The sequence below is a fragment of the Tamandua tetradactyla genome, chromosome 10, assembly GCF_023851605.1.
Source record: "Tamandua tetradactyla isolate mTamTet1 chromosome 10, mTamTet1.pri, whole genome shotgun sequence".
Lineage (NCBI taxonomy): Eukaryota > Metazoa > Chordata > Mammalia > Pilosa > Myrmecophagidae > Tamandua > Tamandua tetradactyla.
Window position 1 is genome coordinate 33,341,470 of NC_135336.1, and position 27,228 is coordinate 33,368,697.

A 27,228-nucleotide genomic window follows, 5' to 3' on the forward strand; every position below is an offset into this window, starting at 1 on the left:
TTGTCCTCTGTAACAGCTTTTTTTTATCTTAAAGTTTATTTTATCTGATATAATATAGCTACCCCAGCTCTCTTTTGGTTACTACTTGCATGGTATATTTTTTCTATCCTTTCACTTTCAACCTGTGTCTGTCTTTGGATTTAAGTTGAGTATCTTATAAACAACATTTGTTTTGGGGTTATGCTTTTTTATCCATTCTGTCAATCTCTGCCTTTTGACTGGAGTTTATCCATTCACATTTAAAGTAATTTTCGTCTTCCATTTGCTGCTTGATCTTTGTAAGTCTTACCATTAATTCTACCATTAATGCCTATTTTTGTATAATTTGATTTTTTATATTGTATCATTTTGAGTCCCTTCTCATTTTTTTGAGTTTATTTTTTTCATGTATTTTCTTTATGGTTACTATGGGGTTAAGATTTCACATCTTAACCCCATAATTAAATTGAAATTAAAATAATCATATTTGATTAGGTACCAACATCAATAGCATATACTTACATTATTCCTATACGCTTCCCTCACCTTTTTTGTACTTGTTACAAATTATGTCTTTGTGTATTATATGTCCCAAACCATAGATTTATAATTACTTTTTTTTTTTTTTTTTTTGCATGGGCAGGCACCAGGAATTGAACCTGGGTCTCCAGCATGGCAGGCAAGAACTCTGCCTGCTGAGCCATCATGGCCCTCCCTAAAATTACATTTAATGCACTTGCATTTTAGCACCTGTAGGAATTAAGAAGTGGAGTTACATACCAAGAATTACAATACAATAGTATTGGTATTTATAATGATCTATATGATTACCTTACCAGGGGCCTTTATTTTTTTATGCTGCTTTGATTTATTGTCTAGTGTCTTCGCCTTTCAGTCTGAAGAAATTCTGTTAGCGTTGCTTATGGGACAGGTCTGGTGGTAATTGAATTCACTTAGCTTTTGTTTATCTGGGAATATCTTTATCTCTTTCTCAGTTTTGAAAGAAAATCTCACTGGATTAAAATCTCTCACTTGGTGATTTTCTTTCAGGACTTAAAATATTTCCTACCTCTGTCTTCTTGCCTCTGTGGTTTCTGACAAGATGTTGGCATTTAATTTTATCAGGATTCCTTTGCACACAATTCATTGCTTTTCTCTTTCAGCTTTCAGAACTGTCTCCTTGTCCTTAGCATTGTGCAGTTAGCTTACTATGTGTCTGGGTACAGTTCTCTTTGCATTTGTCCTTTTGAGAGTTCATTGGGCATTTTGAATATGCATATCCTTTGTTAAATTGGAAGTTTTCTGCCATTATTTTTTTGAATATTCTTTTTACTCCTTTCTCTCTTTTCATTCTGGACTCCCATAATATGTGTATTGGTATGCTTGATGGTCTTTGTTTGTTCTTTTTTATCCCTTTTTCTTTCTACTATTCAGCCTGAGTTTTTACAATTATCTTATCATTGCCGTCACTGATATTTTGCCACCTTGAATCTGCTATTGAAACTGTCTAGGGAATTTTCATTTCTGTTAATTGTATTCTTCAACTCCAGTGTTTCTATTTGAGTCCTATTTATAGTTTCAAAGAGATTCCGATATTGCTCATTCATTATTATCCTCATATCTATAAACTCTTTCGCTGTGTTTTCCTTTTCCTCCTTGAGCCTATTGAGGATCATTTTTTTAAAAGTCCCAGTCCATAATTTCACAGTCTAGTTCTTTTCGTTGATGGTTTCTGGATTTTTATTTTGTTCCTTTTCATGGGCCATTGTGGTAGTTAGATTCAGTTGTCAACTTGACGAGGTGAAGGCAGTAGTTTTGTTGCTGCAGACATGAGCTAATGGTATGTGAACCTCATCTGTTGCTAATTACATCTGCAGTTGGCTAGGAGGCATGCCTGCTGCAGTTGACTTAATTGACTGGTGCTTGAATGAGAGAGCACAATGTAGCACAGTCCAAGCAGCTCAGCATACCTCATCTCAACACTTGCAGCTCGGCCCAGGCCTTTGGAGATGCAGAGAGAAATCACCCTGGGTAAAGTTGTTGGAACCCAGAGACCTGGAGAGAAGGCCAGCAGAGAACATCCTGTGCCTTCCCACATAAGCAAGAACCTCAGAGGAAAGTTAGCTGCCTTTCCTCTGAAGAACTAATGAAATAAATCCCCTTTTATTAAAAGCCAATCTGTCTCTGGTGTGTTGCATTCTGGCAGCTAGAAAACTAGAACAGCCATTATTTCCTGTTTCTTTGTCTTGTATTCTTTTATTGCACATTGTACATTTTAATATTTTAAATTGTTAACTCTCGAATTTAGTTCCTTATATTTCTGTTCTTTAAATTTGTACCCAGCTAGTGATATGACAGAGATGTTCTTGAAGGCCAGGAGCTAATCAAAAAGAAACAAACCAAAGCAAAAAGTACCTGTTGTAGTTTGCTAGCTGCCAAACATACCAGAAATGGATTGGCTTTTAATAAAAGAGGATTTATTTGGTTAAAAATGTATAGTTCTTCAGAGGAAAGGCAGTTAACTTTTAACTGAGGTTCTTTCTTACACAGGAAGGCACAGGGCGATCTCTGCTGGCCTTCCTTCTAGGCCTCTGGGTTCCAACAGCTTTCCCCAGGGTGATTCCTTTCTGCATCTTCAAAGGCCTGGGCTGAGCTGGGAGTGCTGAGATGAGGTATGCTGAGCTGCTTGGGCTGTGCTATGTTGAGCTCTCTCATTTAAGCACCAGACAATTAAATCAAACATCGTTCATTGCAGCAGGCACACCTCCTAGCCGACTCCAGATGTAATCAGCAACAGATGAGGTTCACATGCCATTGGCTCATGTCCACAGCAATAGAACTAGGCACCTTCACCTGGCCACATTGACACCTGAACCTAACTATCACAGTACCTCCCATTGTTTTAGAAAATTAGCTCTTTTCTGGCTGGTGGTCTCCTTCAGAGCTTAGTTTTCATATCAAGAAGATGAGCCCAAGTAAAGAGTCCTCTCTGTCTTACCTGGGCTTGCCTGGAACCAGTGAGCCTTTTTATTTACCAGGGCTTGTGCTTATTAAAGGCTTTAGAAATTTTACCTTTACTGTTTACAGGAATTAGGGTGAATGCCCTCTGTACTCCCTTTGTAATAGATATACACAGTGACTTAATGTAGGTAGTCCTTTATCCCAGGATGCTTCAAGTTAATTGTTTTTTCCCCACTGTAGCAACTGTCTGCAAGTAGCTTCTTTGTCCTCAAGACAAACTCTGGGAGGTTGAACTCCAGGCATGTTCCCCAGCTCAGTCTCTCAGTCTTCCACTGATACATTGACACTGGCCTGTATGTACTCCAGTATGCACAGGGACCCACAATGGAACTGCAAAGTGACTCTACCTTGTCCTGTGGAGGGAATGGGGAGGGGCCAGCAGGGGTGCCAGGAGCTTCTTCCATGGCTCTTGAATGCACATTTTCTTGATTCAGCACTTGCCTAGTTAGTGCAGGCATTTAACTGTTTTCCATAGTTTTGAGGAAGGTTGCTGTCTTTAAGATCCCTATGGTGCTTTTACCCGAGGAGGGTTGGAACAATGGCTGCCCTCAGATCTGGTTCCCACGGATCTGAAGTAGCTAATTAAATGCAGTGAATGCAGAGCCTGCCCATGGAAAAAAAAATAAAGCAGTGAAGGGGGATCAGAACACTTGTCCTCCACCAGGAAGCTGTCCCAGCAGCTCGAGGTTCAGTCCCCATTGCTGCTGGCTTCCAGGCTTGGAGAGGGGGCTGTAGCGCTGCAGGGAGGGTCAAACTCACTGGTCTTTATCACAAATTAACAGCCTCTTCCTCCCACTTCTCCCTGGATGCTGCATAGTGTTCCAGTAGACTCCAGAGTTTCAAAATAGTTGATTAAGACAGTTTCTGAGTTTGGTATTTGTGTGGTGGCCATCTTCCCACAGTCCTCTACGTCTGCTCTTTGGGGTAGCCATGAGAGTCAATTGAAATGATCTGTTCGGAAAAATTTTGGAAACTTCAATCCATATAAAAAAGCTTACTTTTTATTGTTGTAGCATTGTACTCATTAATTTATTTGGGTTAATTAACTGTCCTATAGGGAGACTTGTAGATTATTTCTAATTGTTTACTCTTATGAATATCATTGTTTCAGAATTTGAATGAAAGTTTGAAATTCCTAGAGTAATTTAAATACTTTATATATGTGTGTCTATTTCCTTTATCTGGTTTTCTTTCTAGTGATTATTTGATGTATGATATGCCAGCTACATTATTTCATTTCTTTTCTTCTCTAGGCAAGACTCCAGCAGTACATGGTCACAACAGATGAACAACTTATATCACTTACACATGCAATTAAGAACTGTCCTGTGATAAATAATAAGAGAGAAGAAAGCCAAGCCTCAGAAAGGGGAGTCACAAGTAGAAGAATTATGGACAATCCAGGTGAGTGTGACCTTATTACCTCAGTCTGGCCTTAAAATATGTCTGGTCTTAGAGTAAAACAAATCAACAAAACCCTAAACTTATATGGAGTTACTGCCTGTGTGCTGACAATATTATAAATCTGCAATTGGTCACTACTGTTTCCACAACTCATATTTATTTGACACTTGCTTTGTGCCAAGCACAGTTTAAGTATTATATAGATATATGTATTTTCTCATTTGATTCTCATAATAATCTTATGAGGTAGGTATTATTGTCATTTTTCAGATGAGAAATTAAGGCTTAGAGAGGTTTGGTAACTTAGCAAAGTCATACAGATAGAAAGTAGCACAACTGGCTACCAAGCCCAGTGTGACTTTAGTGCTAGTACTGTTAATCATAGTGCCCCATGGAGAAGAGATGGTTTTGGAAAGAAAAGAAAAATTCCTGGAATTTAGAAATTCATAACTTTTGGTGATTTTTGGTGATGTTTTGAAATGCTTTGTTTACTTTTCTGCCATTATGTGCCTTATGTTGAAATGGATATTTAGGCCTTTTCCTGTTTGTTATTTGTAATTAATACTTTGATAAGTGTCTTTCTGTGGAAATGGTTTTTTTTATTTAGGAGTGTTATCTTGGGATGGATTCTAAGAAGTAGCTGACCAAAATTTAACTTGTATGAGATAAACTCATGGCTGGGGCAGGTCTCTGTCTTCTCCTGGAGGAGTCTTGTTATTAATATGTCAGTGAAGGAGTATATGAGTGCTTTACTCTTGTATATGAATTAAGCTTTACTGCTGAGAAAGTTTTAATTATCCTTTAGAGGAGTCGGGCTGGGAGTGAATTATTTTAAGGTTATTGTGAGTTACTACTATTGCCTATGGAAAAAGTCAGAAAGATTTATGTAGATGAATAGATGAACCTAGGTTAGCATGTTTCTGAGTCTCAGCTCTTAGAATCTTTTGAAAAATAATATGGAATGTGACTATATAATGATGATGCATGGCCTGTGTCTTTTAATGAGGCTTAAATTTTGAAAAATAATATGGAATGTGACTATACAATGATGATTCATGGCCTGTGTCTTTTAATGAGGCTTAAATATGGAGATCAATGGGTTAATATTTCCCGTTTTTACCATTTTGTTATTTGTCATGCTTGTTAGAGAACTATCCATAAAAAATAATGAAAAGTTCTAGAGTGCCAGATAAGATTTCCTAGGAGTCCCTATGTAGCTTTTCTGAGTCCTTTATTTTTATGGCTTTGGGGACGTCATGCATTTCTCAAAAATAACAGCTTCTTACCATCCATGAGCATTGAATGTGAGCTATTTACAAAGGGAGCTAGAGCATAGAAAGTGAAGTCTGTAGAGGGTATGTGGATTTTGCACAGTGAACTGAAATGCATTTAAGTATGACTGCCTGAAATGTGTCCATAAGTCCTTTTGTTTCTTAAGTTCTAATAGCTTCTCATCTTCTTCAGAGGGTCCAGTTGTAAATGCTAATGTCTCCATGCCATTGATGTTCAGAGGGGAAGAAGTGGTTGAATTTCCACAGGAAGAGTTGCCTGTTAAACTGTCTCAGGTGCCAACACCCCCAGATAGTGTGAATCTGGCTAACAACTTCCCAGCACATATATTTGAGCCTGCTGTGTTGTTAACACCACCCAGGCAGAAGAGCAACTCAGAATTCTCTCCTCTGCAGGATGGTAAGCAGGCTTCATCTAAAGTCATATGGAAGTTGTTTTTTATGTTTCGTATTTATATAGTTTATTGTGTTTTGGTGCTTCATCAACAGAATTTTAACAGGCATTGATTAACTTCATCTAACCTTTAAGCTGAAGGAGGAATTTTCAGGATGGTTTATATCATGTATGTTATACCTATGGTGATGATGTCTGGCATTGAATTTCATTGTATATCCCTTTAGACATTGTGTATATTAGATGCAGGCCCAATAATCAAAGTCTTCAGCATTAAGATGCAGAGCAAGGGGAGTTCCCTTTGTCCCTCTGGTCTAGGAGCATAGGAAGGAGTAGGGAACAAGAGGAGATTATACTCCAGAGAGTAATGAAAGTTTGGCCAAGGAAAAGTTAGAACTGTGATCTTAAGGAATTTTAAGTCAGACCTGGTCATCAGAAGTTTTCAGCTCAGGTCAGTTAAGGGAGTTATATAACAAAAGACAATAGAAAAGTTAAAAATTTATTGTTAGTCCATGTATCATGAATGGTCTTCTGAAGGTCCATGGACCACTTCATTGGAAAATTACAGTATTTGTCTGCATGTGCATTTTTCTGGAGCTTTAGCTTTCATTTGATTTTCAAGAGTCATTTAATCACAAAGTTAAGAACCACTGTCCTTTTTTGGCCCATGCACCACACTACCCGCCCCCCCCCCAAAAAAACACCAAAACAGAAAAACAAACAAAAAATATTGTTAACAAAATTCCCTGTGAAATACATATCACATATCTGCCTTGGTATGTGTGGTATGTATAGATATGGAAAAACAAATGTGTTTTTAAAAGAAAAAAAAAAAGAAACCACTGTTCTAGACTCGCCACAAAAATTTCTGGAAAAATATTATTCAACCTTGATTTACCTAAATTCTTATTTCTTTAAAAGATTATTGAGGGTACACGGGTAGTTCAGTGGTTAGAATGCCCATCTTCCATTCCCAGACCATGCACCAAAAAAAAAAAAACAAAAAAAAAAACCATTATTGGGTGCTCTTATATAGGGGAACCAAAAATAACTTTTGTTATCACTTCTGAAAATAACATACAAATTTTTTCAGATTTTCTGCACATTGTTATGTATTTTCTATAGGGGACATGAAGAGGAAGCCACAAAAGGTTAAAGAAAATAACAAATGCTTTCTATTATAAAATTGGTTTTTAAATTTGTTATGCAAATGTAGAATCTGTCAGATCAGGCAGTTGCAGTAGAGACAGTTCCAGGCTGAAGATTAAAATGCTGGGTGTCTCAGCTGACCCATCCATGCTCTAGCTGTGAGGCCTGGGGCTAAGATACTTAACTTTTTCTGGGCCTCAGTTTCCTTGTCTCTAACTCTGAGGGTTTTTCTTTATTTTTGCTGTTCTTTTCAGTATTATAATTCTGTGATTCAGTATTTCTTCTTTAAAGGGCTAAAGAATCTATTAACTAGCTAGATTTAGGAGGTATGATTTCAATTCTGATTACTATTCAGTTAGATTTTAATTGTTTAAAGTAATTTTTCAAATGTTTATGTGTTATTAATAGGCTTGTCTAATGAATTCTTCTTAGATAATATATTTTTCATGGGTGATAAGAAAATAGCTTAAAATTATTATTACTATTTTTTATGTTGTATAGCTGGGGTCACATTTCATTGGGGGAAGTTCCTGGGCCAGGAATGGAACCTGATCTCCTACATGGCAGGCAAGAAATCTACCACTGAACTACCCTTGCACGGCACTTAAAGTTCTTTTAAAGAAATGATTGCAATAAATATTTTTACTCTTATCACAAATGTGTTAAATGTTCATTAAAACAAATTATTCAAGGACAACATATAGACAACATTTAGTTAGCATCTAAAGTGAACATTTTCTGCTTAAAATTTCTGCTTGAAAATAATAACTTTTTTTTTTTTACAATGTTTGGATAGACCTGTCTCTAAATATATGTTTTGACTTGGTGAAGTTTTATCATCCCATTTTTCAAGCGTTTTGTTTGGAATACTCATGTGTAAAGAATTGTTCTGTTAAACTGAACATGCAGATAAGGTGGGAGACCCATGAGAACTTTCATCACTATTCATTTATGGTCTGGAACTACAGTGTCCGATAGAACTTTCTGTTATGGTGAAAATGTTCTATATCTGTGCCATCCCATATATGGTAGCCACTAGCCATATGTGGCTATTGAACATCTGCAATGTGGCTAGTATGATGAACTAAATTTTTAATTTAATTTTATTTAAATTTGAATAGCCATATATGGTTAGAAGCTACCAAATTGCATCTAGAATTTCCCATCATAAATATTTTTCTCTAGCTGCTACTTTATTTTTATTTGCCTCGTAGCCATACTTCTTTATTTATAATAAATGAGATCATGCTTTTAATTGTGTGGGGGTTTTTTTGGTTTTTTTTGTTGTTTTTTTTTTGCCGGGGGAAGGGGGCTCATGGGCCAGAAATCGAACCTGGATCTCCTATATGGCAGGCAAGCATTTTATCACTGAAGCATTCATGTACCATCCTAGCTACCCATCTTGAAAGAGTGGTATATACATGTTTCTTTCATTTTCTTATCTCCCATTCATTCTTTGTGTTAATTCTAATTCATATTTGTATATGGTTAAAAAAAATCATACAAATGTTTCCTCTCCCACTTCTAGGCCTACCCTAGAGGCAGTCACTTTTATCTCAATTTAATTTCTGTTTTTCTGTTAATTATTTCCATAATTAATATGCAGTTATCCCTTCCACATCATGACTTTCCCCATCAGTATGTTTCAATATGTCACTGGCTGGCATAAGAAATAAAATGAGGTTTTTGGGGAGGTTTTGTGGAGGCTGCAGAGGACACACACAAAGGCTAGAAATGTGCAGGGCTGTTTTAAAAAAAGCCGTCCCGGTAGACTCTGGCGTCATTCAAGAAAAGGCTAAGTTCTCATATGATTCCCTGAAGGAAAACAAATGTGAAAGGTCTACCCCTATGAATTTTCAAAGGTTGATTTGAAAAATTTAAAAACATCTAGCTTATGCAATGTAAAAGTAATAGGAGAGGCAGCATCTGCCAATCAACAGGCAGATAGGGAGTTTCCGGAAACCCTGAAGAAAAAATCACTTTTTTACATGAATTTTCCAGATCGTGGGGGCACTGGTGCCCTTAACCCCCATGATGTGGAATGGATAACTGTAAAATGTTTTTGCATCTATGTTCTTGATATCAATTTAACATAATTTATATTATACTCTCCCATGTAAAAGAAGAGGGTTTAATTCACATTAACACCCATCTCCTTTCCTTCTCTAATTTGGATAATTATATTATTATTTTTAATTCTTCTATTGCATAAGTTTGTAACTTTAAGAACTTTCAATTTCTCTTCTTTAGCTTTAGACAGTACCTCTCAACTTTCCACTTTGTAAAATGAGAATATTAACTCCCCTTCCCTTCCTTCTACCTCTCCTGTGTTTTCAACTCCTACATTTACATTTAAATTATTAAGTTTGATAACATTTACATTCTGTTCCATTACCACAGTTATGTCTTCTGTGTCTTGTCTATAGACGGATACTGAAAGTTTAAAACAATTATATTTTCTTTTGGAGTCCATTGCCACACAAAGGAGAGATTTCTTATTTTGAATATCAAGGAGAATTCTTATTTCATTTCACTTGTTGCTCAGAATCTGTTTAGTTTGCTCAATATTTATACCCATGACTTTCTTGTTCAGTTTTCCCTGGAGTTTCAGATCACTTTTTCTCATTTATTGACAGAAGATTAATGTGCTTTTGCCATACTTTCAAATTATCTAGTCTTTCAGTCATACTGCCTATTGCATGGAACACCTTTTCATCCCAAAGCCCTTCCAAAAGCCTTTCAGCAAACTCTATTCCAGTCCCAATTGATTGCTCTCTGGGCCTGTTGCACAGCTGTCATCCTGAGATATGCTGTCATTGCAACCCAGGAGTGGGCCACCTATTTCCTGGATGCCATTCTCCCCTGCAGTTTTCTGAAAAGTCATCAGAAAGGGTGTGCCAAAATTAAACATTAAGTTCTTGAGTGCCTAAATTTGTTTTTACTTCTCTTTTATTTATGATCAGTTTGGCTAGATAAAAATTCTGGGTTCATAGTCCTTTTCCCCAAAACTCAGAAGGCATCGTTCCATTGATTTCTAGGCTATAGTGTTGTTCCTGAGATGACTGATGTCATATCTAATATTTGTATGTGACCTGCTTTTTCTTTGTGGAAGCTTTTAGGATCACTTCATTTTTATTCCGAACTTGCACAAGTTACGTTTGACATGGGTCTTTTCTCACTGGCTCTGGGTTAGGACGTTTCTGTCTGAAGACACATGACTTTTTTCAGTCTTGAGAAATTGGATGTTGACCTTCCCAGATTATTTTCTCACGTATTTGGCTTTGTATCTTCCTCCCTGTATTCTTGGAGATTTCTCCCACTTATGTTCAACTCTTTTCTCTTTTTTTATTTTCCAAATTATATTTTTAATTTGCAAGCAAGAGCTCTTTCTTATTGTTTGATTTCCCCTTTCTAAATTGATGCTTGTTATGAATCTCCGAAATGTGGTCTGTTTTGTTTGCCGATCTTGGCTTTTTTCTTTTATGCTGCTGGTTTTCCTGTATGTCTATTGGTCTTTTATTGTCCGTTCATATTTAAGAACAAATACTTATGAATATTATAGGAAGTTGCATCGATTTTTTTCTGGTATAATGCAGATAGGTCTAGGTCTGTTTTCCTCATGGTCTTTGCCTTAAGTTATGGGCATGATATGTTAGCTACTGGCTTCCTTTTAGAGTTAGTAAGTGGGATCTAACTATTAGATCAGGGTTAGCACACTTTGCTCTCCCCAACCCTGTGTTTTTTGCTTTGGGGTAGGGAGAAGTGGTGAGGAACAGTTTGACTAACATAACTGTACTGTAGACTTTCAAATAATTCTCAGTTTTCAGTCTTCTTATTCTTATATTCTGTACCTGTGAGCTTTGAGCCTGAGGCCTTTTCCAGGTTTATCTGGAAAGAATGCTTTTACTTATAGCTTCCTTGTAATATATACATATACTAGGCTGTGGCTTCTGTTCAGTTTGCTTCTCTCACACACTTTCTGTCCACTCTCAGCCTTCCAGAAATTTGTTGAAATATCTCCTTTGTTAATGACTCTCTAACTAGACCATTCTTTTTGCTAATATAGATGTATTTACTTTTTCCCCTTTATTAGAGAAGTTGTGGGTTTACATAACAATCATGCATAAAATACATGATTTGCATATACCATCCCACCAGCAACACCTTGCATTGGTGTGGAATATTTGTTACAGTACATAAATTATAATTTATAATTGTACTATTAAGGTCCATGGTTTAATTTAGGGCTTGTGTAGTATAGTTCCATGGATTTTTAAAAAATTGTTACCAATGTTATATGATATAACATTTCCCCTTTTAATCATATTTGTATATATGTTTCAGTGCTATTAATTGTGTTCACAATGTGGTGCTATAATCAACACCATCCATTGCCAAAACATTTCCATCATTCCAAATAGGAACCCTGTACATTTTAAGCCTTAATTTCCCATTCCCTGTCTCCCTACCCACCCTCCCATCCCCCAGTCCCTGGTAACCTATACTGTGGATTCTGACTCTATGAGTTTATTTATTCTAATTGTTTCAAATCAGTGAGATCATACAATATTTGTTCTTTTGTGTCTGGCTTATTTCATTCAACATCATGTCTTTGAGGTTCATCTGTGTTAAATGTATCGGGGCTTCATTCCTTTTTATGACTGAATAATATTCTGTTGTGTGTATATACCACATTTTTATCCATTTATTGGTCAGTGGACACTTGGGTTGTTTATATCTTTTGGCAATTGTGAATAATACCACTCTGAACATCAGTGTGAAAATGTCTGTTTGAGTCTTTGCTTTCAATTCTTTCGGATATATATCTATGTTGTAGTTTGCAAGCTGCCAGAATGTGATATATCAGAAATGGAACAGCTTTTAAAAAGGGGAATTTATTAAGTTACACATTTACAATTCTAAGGCCATGAAAATGTACAAATTAAAGCAAGGCTATAGAAATGTCCGATCTAAGAGATCCAGGGAAGGATACCTTGGATCAAGAAGGCTGATGACATTCAGGGTTTCTCTCTCAACTGGAGAAGCACATGGCAAACAAGGCAATGTCTGCTAACTTTCTCTCCAGGCTTCTTGTTTCATGACATTTTCCTTCTTCATCTCTGAAGGTCTCTGACTGCATGGACTCTATAGCTTTTTCCAAAATGGTTCTCTCTTAAAGAGATCCAAGTAAGCAACCCCACCTTGAGTGGATGGAGACACATCTCCATAGCAACCATCTAATCAAAAGTTACCATCCACAATTGGTTGGGTCACATCTCCATGGATAATCAAAAAACTCCCACCCAGCAATATAGAATGAAGATTAAAGGACTTGGCTTTTTTGTATTACACCACAGATTCAAACTGGCACAGCCTAGTAGTGGGATTGCCAGGTCACTTAACTTTCTGAGGAACCATCAAACTATCTTCCACAGCACTTGCACTGTTTTACATTGCCACCAGCAATGAATGAGTATTCCTGTTTTTCCACATCCTCTCCAACACTTATTTTCCTTTTTTTTTTAATACCAACTGTTTTAATGGGTGTGAAATGATATCTCATTGTGGTTTTGATTTGTATTTCCTTGATGGCTAATATTATTGAGCATCTTTTTGTGTGCTTTCTGGCTATTTGTATGTTTTCTTTGGGAAGATGTCCATGTCTTTCACCCATTTTACATTTGGGTTGTTTGTCTTTTTATTGTTAAGTTGAAGAATTTCTTTCTGTGTACTGGATACTAATCCTTTATTGGATATGTGGTTTTGAAATATTTTCTCTCAAGAGTAGATTGTCTTTTACTTCTCTGATAAAGTCCATTGAGGAACAAAGTGTTTTATTTTGATGAGGTATTATTTATCTTTTTTTTTTTTTTTTTGCTTGTGCTTTGGGTATAAAGTCCAAGAAACCATTGTCTAACACAAGGTCTTGAAGATTCTTCCCTGTGTTTTCTTCTAGGAGTTTACTAGTTTTAGCTCTTATATTTAGATCTTTGAGCCATTTTGAGTTGCTTTTTGTATATGGTTATGAGGTAGGGGCCTTCTCTCTCTCTCTATCTCTCTCTTATTTTTATTTTGCAAATGGAGATCCAGTTTTCCTAGCACCATTTGTTGCAGAGACTACTCTTCCCCAAAAGAGTAGTCTTTGCCATCTTGTCAAAAATCAATTGGCTATAAAATGTGAAGGTTGATTTCTGAGCTCTGAATTCTATCATTGGTATATATGCCTGTTCTTGTGCCAATACCATGCTGTTTTAATTGTGGCTTTGTAATATGTTTTAAGATCAGCAAGTGTGAGTCCTTCAACTTCATTCTTTTTCATGGCTTAAGCCTTCCATATAAATTTGATGATTGGCTTTTCCATTTGTAAAAAGGTTATTGGAATTTTCATTGGGATTGCATTGAATCTATAAATTGCTTGGGCAGTATTAGCATCTTAATGATATTTAGTCTTCCAATCCATGAACATGGAATATCCTTCTATTTATTTAGGTCTCTTTTGTTTCTTTTAGGAATGTTTTGTAATTTATTTGTATATTAGTTGTTTATGTTTTTGGTTAGATTTATTTCTAGATATTTGAATCTTTTACTTGCTATTGTAGATGGAATTTTTGTTGTTGTTGTTGTTGTTGACATCTTCTCCTATTGTTCATTGCTTGTGTATAGAAACAGTGCTGATTTTGGGTGTTGATCTTGTACCCCGCCACTTTGCTGAATTCATTTATTAGCTCTTGGAGCTGTGTTGTGGATTTTCCAGGATTTTCTTTTTTTGCAAAGAGAAAAAGCTTTACTTCTTCCTTTCCCAATTTAGATATTTTTTATTTCTGTTTCTTGCCTAATTGCTCTGGCAAGGGCTTAGACTCTTAGAGGGAAGGCTCTCAGTCTTTCACCATTAAATGGGATCTTAGCTGTGGGCTTTTCATATATGCCCTTGTTGAGGAAGTTTCCTTCTATTTTTAGTGTCATAAGTGTTTTTATCAAGAAAGGGTATTTTATTTTGTCAAACTCCCTATCTTTTACCAGTGAAATGATCGTATTTTTTTTTCCCTTCATTCTTTTAATGTGGTGTATTACATTGATTGAGTTTCTTGAATTGAACCAACCTTGCATACCAGGGACAAATCCCTGTTGGTCACATGTGACCAATGCATGGCAGGAGAGAATTCTTTGCACCCCCCTGTATAATTCGTTTAATATGTTGTTGGATTTGGTTTGCTGGTATTTTTTGAGCAATTTTGCACCTATATTCATAAGAGATATTTCTTGTGGTATCTTTATCTGGCTTTGGTATGAGAGTGATGTTGGCCTCATAGAATGAATTAGGGAGTGTTCCCTCTTCTTCTCTTTTTTTTTTTTTTTTGAAGAATTTGTACAGAATTGGACTTGTCTTTCTGAAATCCTTGGAAGCCATCTGGTCCTGGGCTTTTCTTTGTTGGGAGGTATTTGATTACTGATTCAATCTCTACTAGTAATTAGTTTGTTGAAATCTTCAGTTTCTTCTTAGGTCAGTGTAGGTAATTTATGTGTTTCTAAGATTTTGTCTATTTCATCTAGGTTGTCTAATTTATTGACATACAGTTAGTCATAGTATCCACTTTTAGTCCCTTTTATTTCAGCAGGATCTATAGTAATGGCCCCCTTTCATTTTTTATTTTTATTATTTGTATTCTCCCGATTTTTTCCTTTGTCAGTCTAGCTAAAGGTTTGTTGATCATTTCAAAGAACCAACTTTTGGTTTTGTTGATTCTCTTTCTTGGCCTGCCCAACAAATGCAAACCTTCTGCTAACCGTCCCCTGCAGCCCTGAGGAAGCATTACATCTTTACATTTCCACCACCCCTGGCCCTGTCCTGGGAGGGTTGAAATGATACTGTGGCTTTTGTCTGGGGTTGGTTTGAAACAATGGCTACCTCAGCTTTTCCTGGGGCAGGTTAAAACAGTAGTTCCTCTCAGAGATGGGACCCAGTGATCTGGATTTGCTAATCAAAAGCCATGATCACTGACCAGCTGTGCACACCTCTGTTCTTGGGGAGGAGCATATTTATGTCCCTTTCTGTCAACAGTAGTTACCCAGGAGCTGGTCCCCACATTGACCTGCTGTGAGAGTAGGTGATGTGTACTAGTGGTTGCCACGTACAGAGAACAATTTATAGTTCTCTACAGTAATTTATCAACCTCTTTCTCCTAATTTCTGGATGTTTTACAGTGTTTTTCTGGCTCTTAGATTTCAAAATAGTTGTTTTAGACAGTTCCTGCCTGTTTAATAGTTGTTTTGGTGAGAGAACAGAGACCTACTTCTTCTCCAGAAGTTCCCTTAGCTTGGATAAATTTACTTTTATACTTCGTGTTCTAGTTTGCTAGGTGTGGAATGCAATATACCAGAAACGGAATGGCCTTTAAAAAGGAGAATTTAATAAGTTTCTGATTTACAGTTCTAAGGCTGAGAAAATGTCCCAATTAGAACAAGTCTATAGAAATGTCCAATCAAAGGTATCTAGGGAAAGATACCTTGGTTCAAGAAGGCCGATGATGTTCAGGGTTTCTCTGTCAAGTGAGAAGGCACATGGCGAACACAGAGTTTCTTTCTCATCTGGAAAGGCACATGGTGAACACGGTCAGGGTTCCTCTCTCATCTGGAAGGGCACGTGACTAACACGGTGTCATCTGCTAGCTTCTTCTCCTGGCTTCCTGTTTCATGAAGCTCCTCGGGAGGTATTTTCCTTCTTCATCTCCAGAGGTCACTGGCCGTGAACTCTGCTTCTCATGGCTATGTCATTCTGCTCTGCTCTCTTTGAATCTCCCATTCTTCAAAATGTTTCCTCTTTTATAGGACTCCAATAAACCGATCAAGATCCACCCAAATGGGTGGAGACATGTTGTCACCTAATCCAGGTTAACAACCACTCTTGACTAAATCACATCATCCAGGGAGATGATCTGATTACAGTTTCAAACATACAGTATTGAATAGGGATTATTCTACCTTTATGAAATGGGATTTGGGTTAAAACATGGATTTTCTAGGGGGCATACTTCCTTTCAAACCAGCATACTTTGTTTCTGTCATTTTGTTGGAAGGAAGCAAGGCAAATGTGTGATCAGTCTATCTTGAATTAGAAACAATCCTCTTTTCACTTCACTCTTTACCATTCCACCTAAATTGCTCTTGCTAAGGGCTCCATTGTCCTCCATGTTACTAAATTCAGTGCATACTTTTCTCTCCTTATCTTGTTAGGTCTTAGTGTTATACACAGCTGACCACTCTCTTTTTTTGTGAAACAGTCTCTTCTCTTTGTTTACCCTGATTCCCCTTCTTGTAGTATTTTTCTTATCTCTCTGGCTGCTTGCTTCAGTCTGTCTTGCTAGCCTCCTTTGCCTAATCCTTTATATAAAGTTTCTTGTATCCTGGTACTCTTTTCTTTTCTCATTGTACTCTTTCTCTAGATAATTTTGTTCTCATGGCTTTCAGTAATTTCTATATACTAGTGACTTCCTGGCCTGAATCTTTGGAGTTTCTGACCCATGAATTTATCTGCTTGGATACATGGATGAATCTAAAGATATCTTAAACTTAGCATGTTCAAAACTGATTATTGATGACCTCTCTACTCCAATTCTGTTCTTCTTGTCTTCTCCATCTCAGTAAATGGCATCACTGTCCTCTCAATTGTTTACGTCATTGATTTGTGTGTTTCCCTTATTCCTCACTTCTAGTTCAGCACTCCCAGTTCTGTTGTCAAAGTATTTCTCAAATCTATCTAAGTGTCTCCATCGCTAATTGCCAACATAACCATAGTCATAGCTACCACTATTGCAAAGGTTTACTGGGCTGTTTACTTCCATTCTGTTACCTTCCAACTATCCACTGCAGGAACATGGTGTTCTTAAAATGTAAATTGAATTACTGCTAAACCTTCTGTAGTTTTCCATTGCTCTTACATTAAATTATTCCTAATGTGGCTTTAAAAACTTTGTAAGAAATGGCACGTGCACACCTCTCCAATATCAGATCTTTCCAATCCTTCCGTTGTTACTATTCTACAGCTAGACTTTCTTTGGTTTTTAGGGCCTTTACATATAGTTCTGTCTGCCTGTGATGGCCTTTGCTGTATTTCCTGCAAGACACTTTATCATTTTAAAATTTTACTTCCTCAGAGAGGCCTTTCCTGACCACCTTCATTTTAAATTAGGTACCTGCACTCCCACTCGAATATTCCCAAAGTCAATACATGTATTGAAATGTGAACTTGGCAGATGGATTTTCACAAAGATACTGATAAATGCTTTGCAGAATATAGAGTTTATGCATTTGATTGTTAAGAGTGGCATATCTAAACTAAATTAGACATTTAGAAGCCAAAACTTTCTGTTGAAATTCTTTGCTAACTTTACTGTGATGCGTTAATGAGGCAGTTGTAGTACCGTTTTATGGCAGAGTAATACGTACTTATTATTTTTTAATTCTTATTTACAGTATTGAGGAGGACTGTTCACACTCGTCCTGCTCCACGTATTCCTCCAACTGTGGAAATAATTGAAAAAGAACAAAATTGGGAAAAGAAAACTTCACCCACTGGTACAGACAGCCAGAATTCAAGTGAGGAGAGTCGTCTCTTCACTCAGAGGTGGAGAGTTTCTCACATGGGAGAAGATTTGGAGAACAGTAGCCAGGATGCTTTGGTTAACCTATCACAGCCCCTCTGCAATTCCCTTCCAAGCACTCAGCAATCCAGAAACCCCACGCTCTCAGAAGAGCCTCCAGTACTGGGAGATGGGCAACAGCTTGATGAGACGTTAATACAAAGAAAAGACATCTTGGCACGAATTGCTGAATTGACGCTGCAGAATTCAGCTATTAAGGCACATCTGAATGATATTATTGGCACAGGGGGAGAGCAAGGGGATGGACCTCAGGAGTTAAACAAACAGGAAAGCACAAGCAACATATCTGCTGTGAGTATCATTTACAGATTGCTCAGGGATATATAGAAATATAATTATATCACTTGGACATCTTAAGGGACTGCTTTCCAGAAGAGATCTTAGATATTTTTGAGGCTGCTACTAGATGGTTTATGCTTTGGTGTGTCCTCGCCACAAAATAGGTAGAATTTATTTACCAGTTTGTACTACACATACAATAAATCAAGATGAAATAAAAAATAACTGAATGAGGAAAATAAGACAAAGGGAAAATATGTAAAAAAGCTAAGTGTAAACTAGGAATGAAGTTTTAAATATAAAATGTAGAATTAACATTACATGAAAGTTTGCCACACAACTACATTTTAACTGAAAGTATATTTGCTCTTAAAAGTGGCTCAGAAAAGTAAATTATGTACAGTTGGCCCTCAACTCATGAACAGTTAGCTTTTTTTTTAAATTTTTTATTGTGTAGTATAACATATATACAAAACAAAGACATAAAAAAGCAGTAGTTTTCAAAGCACTCTTCAACAAGTAGTTACAGGACAAATCCTAGAGTTTGTCATGGGCTACCATACAATCCTCTCAGATTTTTCCTTCTAACTACTCCAGAATGTAGGAGGCTAGAAGGCAAACTATTAACTTTTTTAAGACACAGTGCAATTTCCTATGGAATTGATGTTTTAAAGGATTATTAAAGTCAATCTTTAATGTGCATATGAAGCACCTAGAGATCTTGCTTAACTTCAGTTTCTGATTGAGTAGGTTTGAAGTAGGACCTGTGCATTTCTGCGTTTGCAGTAGTGCTGCTGGTAGGAGGAGCACTGCTGGTTTGAGGAGCAAAGGTCTGTATATTATCATGCAGGAATTTTGTGAGTTTATTAAACTTTATGGACTAAGCTGATCACTTAAACTTCATTTAGTTCTTGTTTGTGGGAGAAAAGGGATTTTAATTTCTACCTGAGGGATGTTTATAACACACCTCTTCTTGCTAGTCTCAGAGATAAATGAAACTTCGTTTTACCCCTTTGTGAGTCAAAATGGCTCTTGTCAGGGTTCTGATAGGGAACGTGGCAGTGTTTTAGCAGTGGGAAGGAATTGGGCAGCTTCGTGGATTATGGGCTGTTGAAGTGAGTGCTTCCATAGAGTTTAACAGCAGAAGATCTTGGGCTTCAATGAGGAAGGTTAGGGGCAGGTGGAAGGAGTAATGGGCACTTCTGTTAGCAATGACTCATGGAGAATAAGGACAATCCAGCTACTGAGACAGAAATAGTAATCAGAAGGGTTGGCAAAAAAGGAATCAAGAAGAAGTGTTAGGAGTAAGCAGCAGCCTTGGTATAGTTGTATGTAATTTAGAACCGTCTCAGTTTTGCATGTTGAAAGACATTTCTATGTTTACAGTTTTTGATGATTTGAAGCAGGCAACAGGTAACTTAGTTTTTAAAAGGCTGCAGAGTTAAATATTAAGATTGCCTGCATTTATAATTTTTATATAGAGCAGGAGTTAACAATCTAACATTGTTGCCCTTACCACCTTTTTTTGATATTATTGGAAATATAAAATGTCATTTAATTCATCCTGTTTTGCTTATTTATTTATTTATTTACTATGGGCATAAGCTCCACATTAGTGTTTTCTATTAGAGATTTTTTTTTCTTCCAAAGGGACTTACTTAACTAAATGAAATAATTTAGGATGGCATAAGTACAGTCTTCCTGGGAATTTTAAAATTAAACTTATGTTATGCTACTTGTGTGGCTATTTTTTACTCTACATCTCATCTTTCTTTTTGGCCATCATTATTGAATCAGATACCTTAGGCCAAAAGTGGCCTGGAAGGAGCAGTAAGACAACCAAAAATCTTTGTCAAATAATTCATGGTACATTTTTGAAGATTATTGAAGCATCTGTTTCAACTATAGTCAGTCTCTTTTGTTCTACATATTGTAATTCAAACCCAGATCTGTCATTAATAGATATGTGGCCTAGTACCAGAAGGAGTCTCTTTGCCTCTGTGATCTTTTGTATAGCTCAGTGAGCACTGAGACAAAAGGAAAGCTTTGTCCCACAGACTTATGTCCATAGACAAAGGGCTTAGATGACACCAGTAGAAGGACTAATATCCCTTTATGTTAGCCTTAATTTTTCAATGAATGATTTGTAAGTTCTATTACTTACCCACTATTCAAGTTTACATACAACAAGGGTTGTGAATACTAACTTGCTGATAATTAGTAGAAGAGTTTATTTTTACAAAATGTCAGAACTGTGTGGGTCCCCCCCAATATTGAAATTCATGCTTTTTTTTTAAAGACTTTTCCAGCAGCACAACCTCTAGTTCTAAGTAGCATGGAGGAACGGATTGCAGAATTGAATCGACAGAGTGTGGAGGCTCGTGGAAAACTACTACAGTTGATAGAGCAGCAGAAACTTGCCTGTTTGAATCCTTCCTCTCTTCCAGTATCACCTGCTCAGTCACCTCTCCGAGCATGGACTGGTTGGTTACAAAAACATGATTTAAAAGCTAGAAATATGAAAGCTTTCCCTTTCTTGATTTTGTGACTTCTTGCACTGAAAGAAATCTCAGAGGACATATATTCCTATTCCTTTGTTTTTGCACAGAAAGGAACAGACTTAAGTCATAGATTATGTGACAGATATTGTAATAGAAGGCAGGTCTTCTGATTCTTAGTGTAACAGTCTTTCTACCATTATGGTGCCTTTGGTGTTGAGTTAATCTTTGGTGTTTGAGTTCCTAATTTGCTTTACATGGGACCCATGACAGTGTACAATTCACTTAGGACATATACTCCCACTAATTTATAAAACATAAACAGCAAAATGATAATTTAGAATTAAATTACCAACAAATTGCAAATTAATACTTTTTAAGAAACATTAAAATTGATACCTGTAGTTCAGCAGCATTTTCATTTATAAATTTACAAACCTTTATATAATATTGTTATATTTAGGAATGTGAAAAATAGTGGGCATTCTAAATAATAGAATAGTAACTGAAAATTTACTTGTCATAGTACTCATATTCAAAAAGGTACTTTTTTTGTTTATTTTTTAATTGATAAAACAACGTACAAGCACATACAAACATTCCATACATAGTGTACAATCAGTGACTCACAATATCATCACATAGTTGTATATTCATCACCATGGTCATTTTTTAGAACATTTGCATCACTCCAGAAAAATAAATAAAAAGAAGAAAGAAAAAACTCATACATACCATACCTCTTACCCCTTCCTCTCATTGACCACTAGTATTTCCATCTACCCAATATATATACTTTTTAATTTTAACATTTGTTCCCTCTATTATTTATTATCAAAAAGGTACTTTGAGATAAACTACATCTCAAGTTGCTTTTTAGCTAAGATTGAATAATTAAGGTTCTTCATAGTCATGAAGTCTGAAGGCAGCTTCAGATTAGAATGAATAAATTAAGTTATGAACATCTACTATGTGCCTGGTATGTTGTGGGTACTGGGGATGTAGCATCAGACAGGACAAGTTCCTGCCCAGCTCGAATGCTCCAGTATTTGAGTTGGAGAGGAAAAAAATAAATGAATGAATGTGTGAATGAGCTAAGTCAGTTAGTACTAAGTGCAATGAAGAAAAATAACACAGATCACCCTCAAGAAGAACTTTGTGGTTACAAGTGACATCTTCTGTTTTGGCTCTTTTTAAGATTAAATAGTGCTTTCTTTTCTGTTTATTATGTTTAGTTCATAGCATACCCTGAGAGCTGTTATTATACCTATTTGATAAGTAAACTGAAGAACAAAAAAGTTAAGTGATTTGTCTGAAGTTGCAAAGCAAATTGGTGGATTTGCGACAGGGACCCAAGTCGCCTAACTTTATTTCTCCATTCCAGTGCTTATCTCTCTGATATTCTTTTCTTAGGTAAAATGCTTGGTTTCCCAAGAACCTCTGTGGGCCTAAGTGATAAAAATAGAAATAAATCATATTCCATGCAACACCTCTTTGATTTTCTAGAATAACTCAGGAATAAAGTTATAAGTGGATTTCATTTACTCTAAAAGCCCAGAAATTACTGGTTTTAAGCAGTGATCTGCAGGAGGCTTTATGTCTGGATGGACATAAAGTCTTTCATTAGTAGATACTTACTAAATATTTGTTGATTGCCTACTTCTGAAGTATTGGCAATATATTTATTACACTTGTCATTGGCATATGAACGCTACAGCTTTCTCCTTTATTGTATTCAATAACACTATTAATGTAATATATTTAAAAGTGTACTGTGTCACTTCAGAAATTTTGTTTCTTTTTCCTTTTTTTTTCCCCTGAAAACTTTAAATAAGTTGTTTTTGACAAATTTCTCAATTTCTTCAGGCCTAGCTCTTAATTTCTGGTTTTCACTTTCAGAACTGTCATACAACTTGTCTGAAGATTCTGTCTCTCTATTAACTGACAAGCTACTGGATTGACACTAATAACTGAAGTCTCTTGTCTTAGTTTCTTAAAAAAAAATCTTCCCAGTGTATATTGGTGGGCCATAAGGATTAAAATATAGAGAGAACCACCGTGTTTATAATGTGGTATTTGCAGAAAGACAGAAGTCAAGCTGAATTCTAATTTTTCAATGAAAAGTAATGAAACTAATATTTATAATTATGTTTTAGAAGGAGGAAAGAGGACAATCGAAGTATCTATTCCAGGAGCAGAAGCCCCAGAAAGCTCAAAATGCAGTACTGTTTCTCCTACTGGTCGGATAAATACAAGAAGGTAGGATTATAGTGGAAATGATTACTTTAAAAGAAAATGAAGATTGTGGTATGTGTATCATTTTTCTAGTATAAAAAGGAAGTATATAATATCTGACTTAGGTTCATATGGACTCACCCCTGTAGAGAAAAGAAAGTAATTGGAGAGGACCATTTTTGGGGGGAAAAAGAAGAAGTGAGGAACAAACCTTAATTAAGTACAAAAGCGCGGGTTGGCTACTGAATAAAAAAATGGGAAAATAACACATAAGTAGAATGCTTTATGGGTCACAAAATGAGGAGGTAATGTATGAAAGTATAGCTAAATTGAGCAGTAGTATTTTCCTCTTTTACAATAAAAGAAACTTAGGCTAATGGAACTAATTGGGTAGTGCTCTGGTTTGCTAGAGCTGTTGAAATGCAATATACTTGAAAAGGACTCACTTTTAACCATGGGGATATGTTAGCTTACAAATTTGCATTTGAGGCTGTGAAAATGTCCCATTTAAGGCATCAATAGGTTGATACCTTCTCTGAAGACTGGTTACAGGTGAGCTTGTACTCCTCTGTCAGATAGCAAGGCACATGACAATGTCTGCTGGTCCTTTTCTTCTGGGTTTTATTGCTTTCAGCTTCTAGGTGCTCCATCTCTCAGCTTCTCTGGATGCTTCTCTGAATTTCATTTCTTAGGATATGTTTTATCTTCTTGAAAGGGCCCACATAATCCTCTGATACTGTGTCAAATATTAGCGACACCCAAATCAATAGGCAAACCCTTGATCTTGAGGCTTACTCTTATGAAGCTCATGTGGGTAGTGGAGAAGCTTAGACTACCTATAGGTATGCCTAAGAGTTACATTTGGAAGACCTCTTTTGTTGCTCAGATGTGGCTTCACTTTCTCTAAGCCCAACTGTGCAAGTGAAATCATTGCCCTCCCCCATACATGGGTCATGACATCCTGGGGTGAAAGTCTCCCTAGTGGCGTGGGAGATGACTCCCAGGGATAAGTCCAGCCCTAGCACCATTGGATCAGCAATTCCATCTTGACCAAAAGGGGGAAAAGAAGTATAACTAATAAAGTATTAGTGGCTGAGAGAGTTCAAATAGAGTCGAGAAGCTGCTCTGGAGGTCGCTCTTATGCAAACTTCAGTTAGACACTGCCACCTATCATAACTTGCCAAATCCCAACCAAAACTGATTCCAGCCAATCCTAAAGAACATCTAGGGCAATAAGATTCTACAAAGGTTCCATGCATTAGTGTAACTTTTCAGAAACCTATAACCTCCAGATGGGTTCGTGGACCAGATAAGTCCTGAAACCTAGAGGGCCCAGCCTCTCAAGAACATCAGATAGTTCCATCTCCCTACCCCATATTATTGACAGCCCCTTCCAACATGAAAGAGTTAGAATGGCCATAGCCTAAATGCCCTAAAGAGAGTGGGATAGAAAGATCAAAGGGTCATGGTAGAGTTACACAGAAAAGGTAGAGTTTAACTAATGAGTATGATTGGTGAATCACTAAATTGATATCTCTTTTAGTCTCCAGTATCTTAGAGCAGCTAGAAGTAAAAGCCTAAAATTGTGAAATTGTAACCCATACTGAACTCTGAAATTGGTTCTACAACCAGTTGTTGTGCTGTGCTTTGAAATTTATTGCTTTTTTGTATATGTTATTTTTCACGAAAAAAGAAAAAAAGTCAGTTGTGGCAATAAAAAAATATTTATTCCTTCTAGCCTCCTATATCCTGGAGCAGCTAGAAGGAAAAATCTGAGAGGATGGTATGAATAGCCCATGACAAACTCTGGGATCCGTCCTGTAACTACTTGTTGAAGAATGCTTTGAAAACTATTGCTGTTTTCTTTCTTTGCTTTGTATATATCTTATCTTATATAATAAAAAAAAGTTAAAAAATAAAACTCCCCCCCACACAATAGGTCTACACCCACAGGTGTGAATTAAAAGAACTTGACCTTTTCTGGGATATGTACAATTCAAATACCATAGGTGGTGTGCGTAGATGGGTCACATTGTTGGTAAATGGTGACACTAGGACATACGTGGCTCTTCTGTCTCTGTCCTGCATGCTGTGACTGCACTGACCTGCTCCAAGTCTCATTTCTCTTCTGCTTTGGCCTTCTCTACCACCCCTCCAAATCCATTTTTCCTCTTTAATGTTAAAAATTAATAGATTGGTAAAATATGTGATGATATTGTGACCCATTGATTGTATACCAAGTATGGAATGTTCTTATGTTAAGAATGTTTGTGTTTGCATGTTGTTTTGTTTTGTCAATAAAAATAAATTTAAAAATTGGTGAAAATGTTACAAATAATATACTCATTTGGACCCAGTCAGCCATTTGGTTTTCAAGTTCTTACAGTATGGAGACTTGTCAGTGTTGTGTCTAATTTTTGAATGTTAATAATGACAGCTCACTCTCCTCACTCTTATTTCTCAAAAATAGATCTTCTGGGGCTGCTAGTAATTCCTGTTCTCCATTAAACACCACATCAGGAAGTGGACAGTTTGCATCTCTTAATCAAAGAGCAAAGGTACATGATAAAATGTAATTTTATGAAATGTGTGTAGATGGAAGCAGGGTAAAGGTGGTAGGTAGTTGATTTAGTGATTTCTGCTCTTTTTTTTTGTATGCTGTATGGTGGGGGTCACATTTCATCCTTTTTCCATGTGACTATCCCATGATTGCAGCACCATTTGTTGAATTTTTGGCAGGGGGAGGCAGGGGGGTGGGAAGTGCATGGGTTAGGAATCGACCCCAGATCTACTGCATGGCAGGAGAATTCTACACTGAACTACCTTTGCACTCCTGATTTTTATTCTTAATTATTGTTCCTCAGTTTTCCTAAAGATGATACAAAATCCTCAGAAGAAAAGTATACTAATTTACCTTGTTATTCTCATTACTGACTTCAGTAATTAGAATAAATAGTGATGCTTCAATAAACATTGAGTATTGATAGCCCAAATGAATTAATAGGCTCAGATAGCCCAGTTGCCCAGGACTGCATTTGCTCTTTGTTACATTTTATATATTCAAAAAAAGCTTCAAAGTAAACTGTTTTATATAATTTACCTTTGGTCCTAGAATTTAGTAACATACTTAATTTCCTAGTATCAAATAACTTTCTTTTTGCCTTTTAAAAGTTGTACCTATGATATATATTAAACACTGATTACAACCTATATATGTATATTTTTAAGTGAGGACTCCTAAATCAATAAGAGGTTCTTGGGAATCAGTTCATTGGTAGTGTCTCTTTTAGAGAATAAAAATGACAGTAGCAATTTAGTTTCTAGTACAATTCAATGTATAGGATAACTTTGATTGTATGGACTTGGTCTAAATTATCATGTAAGTTATAGGTTATTATAAGTTAAGGGTGGTTACTTTCTAAATCCTTTCTGTATCTCTCTTCAACAGATTGAGAAGCAAAATGAAGAAGGCTGGTTTGCCCTTTCTACTCACGTGTCATAAGTGAAGTCGAGTTTTATAGTTCTCGGTAGTTTTTTCGTGAGCATCTACTCCCCTTTCCCTGCCCCTGCTTTCAAGTTATGTCCTTATGTTGATAAAACCTACAAAATCCTGTAAATTAGTATTAATGAAACAAAGAAATAAAGCATTTATTTTAATTATTGACCTTTACAAATAGGTTTCCAACAAATAAACAATGCATACCCCTTGTAAATAAAATTTTGACCGTAGGGAAATTAAAGTTTTATAACTCTAATAATATCATAGGTTATTTTAATTTTTTCCAGCAATACATTTTTACCTTTATCATCTTTATTCAGGATTTAAAAAATCTCTATATTGTATCTTAAATGTTCACCTGTTTCATTTTTATTTTATTTATTTTCTGAAGAACTAAGTTACTTTGCATATAGCATGAAATGCCTCTGGGTGAGTAGAGTCTGACTTTCAGGAAAACTTAACATCCTCTTTTGGTTTCTTTTTTGGTGGACAGTCACTGTTCTCTATTACTTTTTCCATCAAGTGGAATGTACAACTTTAGAAAATGAACATGGAAGTGTTTGTGTGTAGTTGCTTAAACAGGTAAGAGTAATTGTGTATATTATGAAATTTTTATGGGTTTTTAAATGTTAAAATGTCATCCATAATGGTAATGGGCTGTCAAATAAAAAAAATGATCATAGAGCTCAAATGTCTGAATGTAGTAGCACTGATTTAATGGTATATTTAGTGTTTGAAATAGAATTGAATACAAAAAGTTGCAATAAGTTTTCCCAACCCTGAGCTTACCCAAATTCATACAGATCAGATCTTCCTTCAAGGC

General features: G+C 36.2%; 1 protein-coding gene across 4 annotated transcripts in view; it reads left to right on the forward strand.

The window, feature by feature from the left end:
- Positions 1–26,563, forward strand: part of SPICE1 (spindle and centriole associated protein 1) — a 109,737-nt gene extending 83,174 nt beyond the window's left edge. For 3 of the 4 annotated variants that reach the window (XM_077118357.1, XM_077118358.1, XM_077118360.1), the window contains 7 exons: positions 4,254–4,404; positions 5,869–6,093; positions 17,707–18,185; positions 20,473–20,656; positions 22,828–22,930; positions 25,377–25,464; positions 26,355–26,563. In XM_077118357.1, the coding sequence (XP_076974472.1) occupies positions 4,254–4,404; positions 5,869–6,093; positions 17,707–18,185; positions 20,473–20,656; positions 22,828–22,930; positions 25,377–25,464; positions 26,355–26,408 (1,284 nt within the window). In that variant the 3' untranslated portion in view covers positions 26,409–26,563. The remainder of the gene's footprint in view (positions 1–4,253; positions 4,405–5,868; positions 6,094–17,706; positions 18,186–20,472; positions 20,657–22,827; positions 22,931–25,376; positions 25,465–26,354) is intronic. The other variant, XM_077118359.1, reaches the window with a different exon arrangement.
- The last annotated feature ends 665 nt before the right edge of the window (positions 26,564–27,228 follow it).